Source organism: Crinia signifera, chromosome 3 (genome assembly GCF_055691185.1).
Source record: "Crinia signifera chromosome 3, ASM5569118v1, whole genome shotgun sequence".
NCBI classification, from domain to species: Eukaryota; Metazoa; Chordata; class Amphibia; order Anura; family Myobatrachidae; genus Crinia; species Crinia signifera.
This window is the reverse complement of record NC_139219.1, coordinates 280,219,420-280,233,675: the sequence shown is the minus strand read 5'-3', so window position 1 is coordinate 280,233,675 and position 14,256 is coordinate 280,219,420. Positions and strand designations below refer to the sequence as shown.

The 14,256-nt window shown below is 41.8% G+C and overlaps 1 protein-coding gene across 10 annotated transcripts in view; it reads right to left on the bottom strand.

Moving 5' to 3' along the window:
- Nucleotides 1-14,256, bottom strand: part of FAM168B (family with sequence similarity 168 member B) — a 104,194-nt gene that overhangs the window by 3,450 nt on the left and 86,488 nt on the right. For 2 of the 10 annotated variants that reach the window (XM_083178242.1, XM_083178241.1), the window contains exons 3-8: nt 12,778-12,857; nt 9,720-9,803; nt 8,251-8,343; nt 4,849-4,991; nt 1,764-1,956; nt 698-823 (exon numbers count right to left, since the gene is read on the bottom strand). In XM_083178242.1, coding sequence (XP_083034368.1) covers nt 711-823; nt 1,764-1,956; nt 4,849-4,991; nt 8,251-8,343; nt 9,720-9,803; nt 12,778-12,847 — 696 coding nt within the window. In that variant the 5' untranslated portion in view covers nt 12,848-12,857 and the 3' untranslated portion in view covers nt 698-710. The remainder of the gene's footprint in view (nt 1-697; nt 824-1,763; nt 1,957-4,848; nt 4,992-8,250; nt 8,344-9,719; nt 9,804-12,777; nt 12,858-14,256) is intronic. The other 8 variants (XM_083178246.1, XM_083178247.1, XM_083178244.1 and 5 more) reach the window with 8 other exon arrangements.

Below are 14,256 nucleotides of genomic sequence, written 5' to 3'. Positions count from 1 at the left end.
GGCAACTTGCGAGCCAATCAGCTACCATTGCCGCTCCTGACTGGCTACCAAACCATGAGCTCCAATTGGCTTGTGACCCAGCTCGAATTTTCCAATAGCTGTGGTACAGCCAGATGGATTGTCGAAGCTCTTCCTGGCTGTTTACATTATTGCAAGCACACCACTCTACCCGGCAAGGGGAATGCTGGGCGGCAGGGTGCACCATGCAAATTTGGTCACAATGCGCCCCGGGATTTGTCGAGCCCTGAGGTAGGTAGGGGTGTGTGTAAAACCAGGTAATTGTGAATGTTATAAGGAATGCTTCAGCAAACATGTGTTATAGGGTTTAGTGGTCCTATTAAACCTCTATGGAATTTTAAAGGCTGTGAATTAACATCGGCATTAAAAGGCCTCCAATACAAGGCCAGGCCTTTTTTTTGCCATGGTCATTTTTGGGGGAGTTTTGGCAAGCATGCCCAATATATCCACTTGAATTTGGCATCATATTTTTGTGCCACACACTGGGCCAGCTTACCAATGTCATATTAAAAAATAAAATATATATTTAAGGGTTTTTGTTTTTTCTTACCATGTCTGCAATAAGAAACCTGACCTTAGAAGAAACAAAGTCAACTGCTAACCATTGCATGCAGGAGGCCTGTAATAAATGGTTGGTATATCGCTGCACAGTGCAAGAGATGCTAGGAAATGTGCTTACACTGGTAGGCAAGTCACCACTGTGGGGGGACATAACTATAAGTTGGTGTCCCTGGAGGCCGATATGCAGGCATCGTGACTTGATGAGGAGCTACTTGAGTTGGTGAATGGGTGGTCAACAACGTACCTACAAAAAACAAGATTCTTTTTTCATACTGAACAGGATAAATATTACACTGTACATAGAAAGCATCCTCAAATGGCACCAAATAAATAATAATAATAAAAAAAAGCCGGGGTGACACTCCATAGAGGGCCAAAGGACGGTCCAATGTAAGTATACAAGCAAAGCAGGAGTCACTCACCAGTGATGTAGCAAAAAAAAGTGATTTTTAATCAGGCAGCATGGCAAACAGTTGGTTGGTCGACGTTTCGGTCCACCTCTAGGACAAAGGAAAAGGTCGCCATGCTGCCTGATTAAAAATCACTTGTTTATGCTACAAGACTGGTGAGTGACATTATATATATATATATATATATATATATATATATATATATATATATATATATATATATATATATATATATATATATATATATATATATATATATATATATATATATACACACACACACATATACATACATACATACTATCTTTTAGCAAATTTGATTATTTCATGTGACAAAACAAAGTTCATGTAGCCTAAACATAAAAAGTTCATACTCTCTAATTAGCATCTTTGTTGCACACACAAGGAAAGAGACAGGGCCTAATAAGATTGAGCCTCAAGTGTCCCACCATGCAACATTGTGCAAATTAACATGAACACCTTTATAAGGGGGGGGTCTTAAAATGACCTACAAGGTCATTTCAGGTGACAAAATCAATGGTTTTGGTGCACGCCGATAGTTATTTGTTTTGCCATTGGAGCAAGTGCCATGGTGCCTATTATTACTGTTTGCCCCCTCCTGAGGTGACTAGCCGACATACACTCAGTGAGGCTTTTAAAATGACTAAACTGCAGAATACAAAGCGGATTCATCTGTGCATAACATGCACGGTAAGTAAGCAGCACTTGGCAAAACAATTGAATATTGTCATTATAAAATACACGTTTTAATACCTGGAGACAGATTACCTGCCGACATCGCCATTGTGGTCCCAGCTACCATTCCCATAGCCATACCATTACCTCTTGGGGAAGCAATTGGTGCTGGATACATAGTTGCTGGCATTCCGTTGGGTTGCACAACTGTAGTGTGATGAATTACGTGTGGAGGGGCTGCATACAGGGGCTGTGTATAGTACGCTCCTTGCTGTAAAAGATATACACTTTATTAAATAGTAGAAGCTATATAGATTAAGTTAACTTAATATGTACTATAGAAAGAAAAACTGCCTGTGCTATCTTGTCTCTGTCTTCAGTGTTATTTTATTCAATCTGATTAAAAAAATAAAAATAAAATAAAAAGGGGAGGTGCTACCTACTACCACAGTGTATATAACCCATAGAACAGAAAGGGTAACTACAAGGTGCACCGGTCAAGTTAAAATAGAACACATTTTTTGTTAATGACTTAATACAATCATAAATCCCCATAAAATGGTGAAATACTCATTAATTGCTATATTTGAAGTGCTATATTTGGAACACTTCTCCGATTTGGACGGTTTTCATCCGATTCAGATGGATCGGGCCAACAGATCGGATCCTGGATATCTTATATGCAGCACATAAAATAAAACAGTGATCGGAGCATCAGCAGTATATTACAGGTGCTCTTTAGTACCCGCGGTATTACATCTGATCAGGACCATAACTGGGTGTGTGCCAGTGTGTCACACACCTATAGTCTGCAGGTATAAATGTACTAAATACATATCGATAGATAAGAATCAGTAAAGGTTGCATTAGTGAGCAGGTGATGTGTGTGGCTGGAGGAATGTATCCACACAGAAGTCTTTAAACACACATCGTGGCTGCCACAAGAGAATCTAGGTGTTGTAGTCAGATCAGTTTGCTTGGAGGCGATTGGCCCAGACCTGCATCATGTGCAGAGAACTACCACCAAGCTGTGTGAAGCTGTGGCAGACAGATGTCAGGCTGGAGCCTGCAATTTACCTGCAACACTTTGAGATTCTATATTTCGGCAGCTAGTCTGCAAATAAAGTGAGGAGACAAACATTGGGATAGCGCCCTGGAATGGGGCTAGACTTATTTTTCTGTTCATTTATGTTGTATGCTGCCAGTGAATCATTTCAATTATTCAATGTAAAAGCTGTTTGGAATCTGATATAAGCTCCTATACATCCCTCTATTGAGCTACTTTCACCACATCACAACAATATTCATACACCGGTCAATGCAAAGTCACTTAAAGAGGCACTACACCTACACTGTACAATGGCATGCAGAATATGGGGTAATCAGCAGCAGCCAAATCACATTTTCCTGTCCAGATGTATGGGCTGCAAGAGGAAAATGTGATTTTCAAGTTGCCAACGTTCCAACAGCTGAATTAACATGGACACACTTGGGTAAAAAATGGCAAATTCTAATCAGTCAGTAAACTACAATCCGGTTAATGGTTATGGCTGGAACACGCTGTCTCAGGCATTTGAGAATAGTCTGTACATACTCATTTGGGTTTAGATCATGTCAGTGAGAAGCCCACAGTACATACCCCCATTCCCTCAGTAAAAAAATTCTAAAGAGCGGGAAATCAAAATTACTATTTAACTTGCATCTAAACCATTTCAGAAAAACATTCCCTAAACACTGAAGATCAACCAGCACCCTCCACTGTGGCAAACGGGTGTGGTACGGGGCTCCGACAGTCGGGATCCCGACAGTCATTATCCCGACTACCCGGAGTCAGACAGCGTGGCGAGCGCAAAAATGCCCCTTGCGGGCTCGCCACGATGCGGGCACGGAGGCTCGCTACGCGAGCCACCTACTCTATTCTCCCTCTATGGGGGTTGTGGACCCCCACGAGGGAAAATAGCGGGTGGCCGTCGAGCACCCGGCTGTCGTCCTTTTGACAGTCGGGATCCCAAAGTCGGGCAAACGACTGTCGGGATCCCGTCCAGCACCCGTGGCAAACAAAGTTCAGTGATTTACAGCTCACTGCATTACACTGTAGAACAAATCTGAAAGGCCCACATACACTACTGCTACTTTCCGAGGGGAGAAGTTTCGGCTCACCCACTTGAAACGCCCAGCAGTTTATCGGGAGCAGGAATGCATGTGATAGATCCTTAGTGCAGCACTAGCAATCTATGGGCTCCAATCTGATGTGCATGAGACCGTGCATCAGATCTTAAACCACTGATCCGATTTTCCAGTTTCAACCACTTTATCGGCCTGATGCATCGAAATCAGATTAAATCAGACAAGTGTATGGACAAACTTGACTCTCGTTCACCCGCCTGTGGCTCTCTGTACAGTATAAATGTACGCTACCGGGTAATTTTGCCTTGTACTTCTAGTGTTCCGTCTAGGCCTATTTGCAGGCGGCCAAGCCCTGCCCGTTTGGTCAGTGTGTGCTTCCGTTGCACTGACATGCCACTGAGGACTATCTGTGCCAGTCAATGTCTGCTCTTCCAGCTGCCACTGCTGCGCTGACACGCCACTCAAGCCCACTGCAGTGTGAAAGCTCTTCCAGCTGTGTGTGTGTGACTGCGGGATGGGAGGGGGTGTGGTCTATGGGCACGTAAATAGAAGCTGGGGGCACTTCCTAAAGTGTACACTAACTTCAATGCAATGTACTACCACCTAGATGTACTCGAGGCCCACATACTCCAGAACATTGGACCTGAACGCACAATCTAGACGCGTCATGCAATGGATCATGTGCACATTGTGTGTAATATCGTTATGATGCGCAGATAGAGAGGTCTGATCTGTTGGCTCTCATTGCGGTTGTAAGCGCTTGTTCAACCCCTCCACAACCTGCATATGATCAGGTTGTATGCAAGTCGTCCTGATTTATGGCCAGCGAGTCCTGTCACTGCTTCCCAAATATAGAGCCCGAATATCTTCCACATTATTAAAATGAGATAAATAACATAAAATCAGTTTGACAGCTTCAGACTATAACAGCACAAAACAAATGGTGAAGCTAAAATAAAAACCATGCAATTACATTTAATCTGCACATAAAAAAAAGAAAAAAAAAACTTGCAGCAATGGACAAGCCCCACTGTACCTGTGCATAGGGATTCTGCTGTGGGTAGGCACTTCTTACTGGATATACTGCAGTCTGGTAAGGATTTGGGGAAGAGGAGTAAGGTGGCACCGTCCCACTGGTTGGGGAACATGAAACTTTGTATGGTGTACCTTGTGCATACCCTGTGGGAGACAGGATAGAACATTTCATACCATAAAATACTTCGCTTTTTACTACTAAACAGTTGCAGAAATTAGGTCTCAAACCTTGTACAAAGCATCTAAATGTAAAATAAATAAAAAAAAACAAGAATAAAATATTGTCAGAGACAGATTGACCTGAAAGGAGAGATTATAACTTGCAGATTGGCAACATGATTCCCATTCGGACTACACAGCCGTGTATAGTGTACATCTGCGTTTCAAAGCTCATTACAGAGACTTGTGAATGCTACTAGTAGCTCTCTTATGAAAAGCAACATGTATTTCAGGTTTCTTACATTTTTATTTTAAGATCATTTAAATAAATATGCAGTGTCAGTACATATGGTGAGCTGCTGCTTACACTTTGTTGACTACATGACATTTCCAAAGAATTGATCTCGTAGCGCAACTCATATGAGCATGGCCCTCACCCCTCTAAAGCTGTGTACACACGGGGGCGATTTCAGCAAATAATCGCTGGCAATATGGTCGCTGAGCGACCATATTGCCAGTGATTGTAGTGTGCACCAGGTGCTTGCTCCCGTTTTCAGCCCCTAATGGTCGCTGGTTGGAGGAGCATGCTCCTCCGACCAGCGACTTCCCCTGCCTCTCCCAGCAGTGTGACATTTTCATCAGCGACCATCTCTGGTCACTGATGAAAACGGAAAACACTGAGCAATATATTGCCAGTGATCATATTACTCCGTGTGTACACAGCTTATGTGACATCATATACTGACTGCAGTAGTCTACTTCGGTTTCTTGTTAGCTTTATCACCTTGTACGGTGCTACAGCACCATTATAGCGCTTTATAAAAAAAGTTCTTTAAAAAACAGATTTCTAATCTAATAACGGCTTCATTGATCAAATCCTGTGTATGATGACTTCAACAGATGTATCTGAAGTGATTAGGATTGGAAAGAATCATCCAACAGTAGGTCTTCCCTCCACGCTACATGGTGGGAACATGTCCTCATCCTGCTTCTCTCTAACCACCAGTTGGCATCTAAAGAGGGTGAGGCTTCTCTGTTATAAATACTACACTGCACAGATGGAATCACATGGGCATGGGTTTGTGGTCCGCCCAGCGTTTCATGGGCATGTCCACAAAACCTGTGGGTGCTGCCATGGAAACGATGGGCGGACGGTGTCATCTGAAGGCAGCGCCAGTAACCGAATTTGCACAAGAACGGGCTAGGTCAAAGTCCAGGCTTACCTTCATCTGCGAAAAGAGGAGAACTCATTCTATGGTAAATAACCATCAGATGATTTCTCCTCCGTATGGACGCATGCGAGCGGATGTGTAAGTGTACACATCAGCTCACATCATCGGGATCCGGGCAGAGGGGGTAGGGCGTGCATTTGGCGGGGACGCTAGGAAGTATATATAAGCAGCCTAGCAAGCAGGTCTGAATCAGGACCCAGCAGGCCTGATATAACATCTCTGGTGCAGGGTTACCAGGTATAATATATTCCCACAGCTAAACCTATACATCCTGGGACGAGCACAGCGACAGAGAACAAAGGAATCACACATTCTGTAAACGTTCAACAAAAGAGGAAACTAATACCCCTTTCACATCGCACTTTTAAAACGGTAAATTGCCGATTTTTTTTTTCATTTTAAAACGTTTAAGCCTGCACTGTGAATGCACCAGAGCCAATTTACCGTTTAAAGTTAACTGGTATTTCGAACCGTGTAAAAAGCAGAGTCCTACACGGTTCCTTGCCGTTTTTTGAGCAATGTGAATGTGTACAATGTGTCTGAAACGGTATTTCAGGCAAACAACACAAGCTACAGAGCAGTGATAGGCTGTCCCCTTTAAAATGACAAGCAATGTTGACACTCTGGCTTGAAACGGTTTGACTGCTATGTTGAATGAGACTTAACCGGTATTTAAAATGGTAATCTGCGGCAATGTTAAGGCTCTGACCCGTTTTAATTACCGTTTTAAAATACCGTTTTATAAAACGTGTCGGCGATGTGAAAGGGGTATAATCTTACAATAAAAACTGCAACCCAATGATCAATACTGTGCATTCATTCACATCACCACAGAATAATATGGGTTCATGAAAACAGATCTAAGCGAATATTCTGCACACACTCCTACTCCCTGCATAGGGGGGTATGCAAAGTCCTGCCGCTATTTCCGACAGAGGAAATAGCAGCGGGGCCCTGTTCAATGCTGTCTTTAGCGACAGCATTGAAGCGGGATCACGGCAGAACGAGCCAGATTTTAGAAGCTCACTGGCCCGTCCTGCCGATAACGGCAGTGGATTGTCGCGATCCCGGCCACAAATTGACAATACACGGCAATTTTCACAGCCATGCCCCCTTTGCGCTGATCGACAGGCGGGACATTGAATGCCGCCTGCCGGTCTGCTGTCGATTGGACTGCAAACTGGCCAGGATCACAGCTGTCGGGATGGATCGACAGCCATGATCCTGGATTGCATTCCCTACCATAGATTGTACACAAAATATCTAACTTCGTGTCATGGAGCGCACGAAAGGGCATGTGCCAACACCAACAAGAAAGGGTCTCTCTAGAGCAGTGGTTCTCAACCTCGGTCCAACAGTGCGCGTTTTCCAGGTCTCCTCACAGACTCACCTGGGATCTTTTAAAACGTGTCAGTGAATATTGAGTGCACCTGTGCCTGGAAAACGTGCACTGTTGGGGGGTCCTGAGGACCAAGGTTGAGAAACACTACTCTAAAGTCACTCTCCTCTCACAGCTGCACAGTAAGCTTGTCCCATAACAGGATCAAAGGCAGACAATGGGGCTCTGTTTCAGCCAGCGTTTAAATGCTGTTCATATTTCTTCAGCAGATAATTAAATATGCCAAAAAAAAATAAACATTTTTACAGTGTTGCTGTGTACACTGCAATTTGCGCTATGGATTTTAACTTTATAGTCAAAATCCCATAGCACATGGTGCAAATCGCAGCACAGTCTCTTTCTACCATCTCAGAATGCGGGCCATGCTGCTTAACTCATCCATAATCTGTACTGAAGAACCTTCACCCCAAGCAAAGATTACAAACAGAACTATTGCAGGGGATGGCAGAAGTCTGCCCATCCTTGCTGTACATTGCTAAGTGGAGAGGTCTCAACAAAGCTTAAAAAAAACTGGGAGTTATCAGGTACTTATTTTGCTTTTTAAAAAGATGGTATTTAAAAGGAAGAGCACAAATAAAATAACTAGAGTTAAAGAAAAAAGCAAAACAGGTACCTGAATTAATTGCAGCGTTTCTCGCAGCTGAGAACGCGTGCCCGAACATGAACATTTGCACACCCGAAGTCACATATTGCGGATGTTCTACTTCTGAAAATAAAAGTTGAATTAAAAAGCAGTAGAGCACTATTTTAGCCCCGCCCACCACTAATTTTTGTTACATCGCTGGATCACTTCAGCACAAGGATTGCAAAAAAACAGGAAGAAAACATGCAAACCGGATTCAAAGTGTTTAAAAAAAAAACAACTACATTATCTTTTACAGTTTTAAGGTTATTATTTCTATATAAACAGCAGTCGTCGGCTCACTTCTCAGTAAACCTGAATAGATGGGGGGGGGGGGGGTGATTAGTGGCTGTTCTGTAAACTACTATAGACTACTCCGATTTGGGCTAACCCCGACGTGCGCATAGGACCGGAGACAGAGGTCAAAAGGCTGATTTTTGCCCAGGACCCGTTTACAGCATAGGAAGAGCCAATGCTTAGAGATACGGTCATTGTAAAGCGCTGCACCTGTGTGTGGTGTCATTGCCAACCAGGTATAAGCCAGTGACTTGGTTTATCAGGGATTTTGTTTCGCCTGCCCCAAATCCCTGAAAGCAGTGCTGGCCGGCAAAAAGCACTTTTTATTTGATTTTAAACATGAGACAATAACTGGCTAGCCTTTAAAAAATATATACGTGAAACATCACGAGCATTATATCATAATCCGCTGAATCAACATTATTCAATAAACATTAACCCGACATCAGCAATTCATTTTAGCATGTGTTCTTAAGACGCAAAAGCTACACAGAGGGCTGCCAAGCCCCCTATTAGGAGCCTAACACTCACTGAATATCAGCCATCTGGCCTCAAGAGTCTTGTTATAGTATAGGTGTATCTGTCTAATGACCCCACCAGTGCACCAACCTGCTCAAACTGCCACCCTCCCATCTTGTCAAAATGTTGGACCCACTGATTGCAGATCATAATTATAATGGCGAACCAAGTGCAAAGCATTTACACACTGGACCCTGATCCCTTTTTGTAAGTTCAGAAAGGATGGACTGGTTAGCACGACCTACTGTAGGTTACATTTTGATCATGAGCCAGTTTATCCTTTGACTTACCAATATAATGACATCAGATATGGACAGACACACCCCAAAGAAAATTTAGAGTAGTAATTTTATACCGTGGGGGAAAAAGAAATAGACTTAACTAGTGGTTGGACGGTTTACAGTGTATGATATGGAACACATACAGTACTAGTCTCGATTAGGTCACGTTCATAGTTCCAGCAAAGGATTCCGGTGTCTGGAAAGCACGGTGACATTTTACCTATGTTGAATCCTCCACAATGACCTGATGGGTGACTAGAATTTAGTCACCATGGAAGCAGCTGGTGCACGTCAATCCTTATAGTTCAACTTGCAAACTTTACAAAACCCAATTGTGTAGTAAAACAGTGGAGACTAGTTTACCTGAAGGGAAGGCAGGATTTGCACTAGCATACATGTTGGGGGAGTAGGTAGGAGCAGCGGTAGCATATCCCATTGGGAAACCTGCTGAAACAGAAGAAGAAAATTGGTACAAAACAAATAAACATATTGCTTTGAACATGGGAATAAAGGAGGCGGCCCTGCAAAGCCTTCTACAGCAAGTGTGCCCCTCTAAATATACTGTTACTTGCTGTGCTATGAGGAAGTGAGCTATGGCGTATCATTCATACTTATATCAACTAATAGGCAAAAAAAAAACCTTTGTATTCCAAAAACATGGTGAACGGTGATAAGCTTGGTTTGTGTAGAAATTGTAATCTGGGCTCTGAGTCTGCCTATAGTTCAGGTATTGGAGGTGGTCAGGAGAGGTGTCCTATTAGCAGGAGGGGGTTGTGGACTCTGTTCAGCCTGTAATTTGGGAAAGTTATTCCCATGGTATATTCTGACAGCATCGAGTAGGAGGCACCACAATAGTCAGTGGGTTGCTACCCTCTCATCAAGTGTACATCAGTCCATAGAAGGGTCATCATTGCAAATATTGACTCTGCATAAACTTAATGTAAAAGTCAATAAAAACCATTGATACATAAAATGCGTCATTTTATTTCAGCATACGATAGTCACATCTGACAAAAAAAGGTCTAAAAGCACTGATGCAGCAAACTGTGATAGCCAACACTTCAGTCATTCTCAAAACTTTGGGCCATGGCTGTACTTGATACAGCCGGGAAATGGGCCAAATGTATCTACTGGGAGATGCATTACACAAAGTGCAGCATGTACAGAGAATTTTACAAAATATTTTACATTCTTGTTACGTGCTGCCTTAACACAAGTAAGCTCAAATCAATTCAGTTAATTATAAACACATTAAACATGTAGAGGGGTGAATCAGGTAAGAGGTGCTAAGTCTGCCTTGCATCAAGCTTCTGCCCCAACATTTGTTAATCCTAATGTATTTCCCATTATTGAACAACATATGACTGCTCAATCATCTTCAGATAGTATAGAAAGAATTTTCTCTTTTGGTTTAGTTCATTCTAAGCTTTGAAAGACTGGGAACTGAAAATGCATCTAATCTAGTGTTTTTATGCAAAATGTTTTATGCCAGTGACATATGCAGTGCTAATGCTTAACTCCTTTTTTGTGTGTTTCTCTGAAAAGTTTTCTATTACATAGTAATGTTTCACAGTATTACAAACAGGATTACAATTTTTTTTTCCATTAAAACCTTAATGCAAAAAAAAAAAAAAAAAAAAAAAGTTTGTTTTTAACAACCCTGCAGTACTTTGTAAGTCCACCATGTGCAGTAATTACACCCTTCATGGCTAATTGTACATTAGTTTGAATAGCAGGCGATAGGATTCCGTCTAAAGTACAGAGACCAACTGCAACTGTAACACTAAATATATGTCAGGTCACGCTGAGCACCCTCGCGCCTAAGAGGTGCATTGCTGCAGCGAAAGAAAAAAATAAAAATAAAACAGCTGGATTGGTATCCCTAGAGCTAACAGTTTAATGCAGGAGATTTCACACAAAGCTCAAACAGAAAAAAATTAGAGCGGTTATTAACTACCATTTGTTCCATATGTACTAAATTATGAAAAGGATTTCGCAATTTGGCCCCTGTACAATTCTGCCAGTCTGAGGAAGATGTAAACGACATTGATCCTATGGATGCATTCTCTCAGGATAATTAACGTCTTTATCCCCTCTCCTAGTGTCTTCATCTGGCTCCCGAATCTTTCCATGTGCTTTCACAAGGCCAGGTATAGAATAACTTCTTTGGAAGGTGTTGAATGGGAATTGTACTTCATTTACAATTAATATGATGGAATTTGTCATTACCTAAAACAATTTCTAATTTGACAGAACATTCTCTACCCAACTACGAGGTTTAGCAATGGATGTGCCCATGACACTCCCACTTGCAAATATGTCACAAACTGTGACAGATCTATTTTTCATTGAGACTTTTGGGAGCATATAAAATACACTAATACTACAATGCTATTATTAGTTGTGATATAGGTGCTTATGTATTAATAATCAAAGCAGAGTAATGATTATTAACATTCTAGTAATGATTATTAACATTCTATCACACGATGGACTTCATTTTTAACATATATCAAGACTATGTACTAACTGTAACTAAGAGGGATAGCAGTTACTGCTGTCCCAGCAAATCCCATCCCTGGCGTATGCTCATCTGTAAAAGAACTGTAAGAACCCTTACACTTGCCTACATGCCATCTTTGAAGGGGCCTGACTGTAGTCCCCATTGATAGGAGTAATAGGAATAGCGGCCTGCAGTGCTAATTAGCCTTTTCCTGGGAAGACTCCTGCATTAGGCTGTTACACAATGTGAAAACACAGCAAATTGCTAAATAGGCCCCATAAAGCCAAATCATTTTGCAGAGACAAAGACTAAAGTCAGGGTTAACGTACAACAGATGGCCACATCAAACACGTAGACATTAGTTTATCAGAGGGAGAACTTTAAATATGATGTTCGTAGACAACTATTTTAAACAAAGATGAGGGAAGACCTACGGCAACAGAATAGGACTAGGACGGCCAATCCCAAACACCGCAATTTGGCCCCAAAATTAGACTGCGCATGCTAATGCCAGTCAGAGTCTGAGCACCCCCTCAGACGCTGCCCGGCTTCTCCCGTCCCCGGCTCTGTGCAGTGTGTCGCAACCCCGCTCACTCGAGGTATCGCATGTGAGGCTACATGTGATACCTGGGCATAGTGTATAGGTGCCTGTACAGTACAGGGTAATTTAGTAAACGTGTACATGGTAATGAAAGATCATTGCATCAGGGGACAGAACATGGAAACAACTTTTAGAGTAGCAGAGACCTAGGGTTAGGTGCCGTTGAAAAGGAGTAAAATCAATACTATACAATATTCTAAAAGGGAAAAAAGGGAGGGAAGAGGTTCCTGTTCATAAGAGTTTACATTCTTTCATATAACTATGATATAGCAAGTGAAATGCTTAAGGCAAACAAAAAATATATAGATCACGCTTACCGGGGTACCCGATACCTTTGGCATTTGCATATGGAACCCCAGAGGAACCTGGGCTATAGACTGGATTCATAACTTCAGATCTAAGAGGAAAGAAAAATAATAAATCACTCCCTCTGAATAAGGCCTTATTTGGCGCAAGAGAACCAGAACAGAACATCTGTCATTTAAAAGTACCCAGAAGACACGAATATGAGTAAATTGGATTAAATAAAGCTATTCAAACTGCCAAGTCATCCAGCAATGAATGTAATGCAATTACAAACACTTAGTACAAACACAAGTAGAAAATAACGTACATTAGAGATCACAGAAACACAAGTCATCCAAAACATCAGAATGCAAAAAGAGATCCTGGCAGGTAGTGAGAGATTACCATGATGTAATGAAGAATGATGATGATGATGATGATGATAGCAAGCAATAACACTATACTTATAAACTACAAAGGCACTGAGCCATGCCTTTTATTAACATCTGGTTTGGGGTAAAGTTACAGTCCAGTTTTTACTTCTGACTACTGCATTAAAACAGAATATGTCCAATATAGCATACCACATACAGTATGTTTGGCTTTGCAGCAAACATACAACATGCACATGCCAATGGGGGATCAGCTTTGTTAGGCTGCTATATCTCACCATGGCTTCATCATTACAGAGCCATGCATCAGACATGTTCTTCTACGTATGGCAAACAAAGCCATTAAAGCGATTCATCATTTTATTTTATTTTTTTAAGAGAAGAGCACGACTAATGAAAGGACAGAATAAACTTATAAACAAAGGCGCAATATCCCGAACAATTGCTGTCAGTACTAACCTGAAAACAAAAATAAGCTATTAACCCTCTGAGTGCCAACATCTGTGAGATGCACAAAAAGTGTACGCTTGGCAATTTTCACACCAATTTTGACAAACTGACTTGGCACTCAAAGGGGGTATGCAATGTGCCGCCGCTATTTCCGAGGTGGGAAATCAAACATAGTTTGTGTACTACCTTAGGCACTGACTTTGAATGCCAAGCAATCATTTTCTTGCACATATTTAGTGCCAGTTACATGTCATGCCCTCAGTAAGTAGTGCCAGTTACAGAGGTCCCCAGTAGTGTGTTTTTTGTTTTTTTTTTTAATTAAGGATTGAGCATTATAATATTAGTCAACAATTGTGTCTTTTACAACAATGAAATACAATGGATTCAGATTGCATTAGATTCGATTGTAAAAAATGTTAACTATCGTTGCTAAGTAGGCAAGTACATAAATGTGGATGAACACGGCTGGAGGACCACCAAAATATGAAACAAATATTGACACGTCGAAAGGTCGTTGCGTCAACCAAGAGAATTTATGGTTTTCGGAATAATTTGGATAAGGGATACTCAACCTGTATTTACCTAAGATTAGAAAACCTGTGGCATTCCAGCTGTTTTGGAACTACAAATCCCAGCAGGCCCTGCCGATGGAGGGCTATTACTAAACAA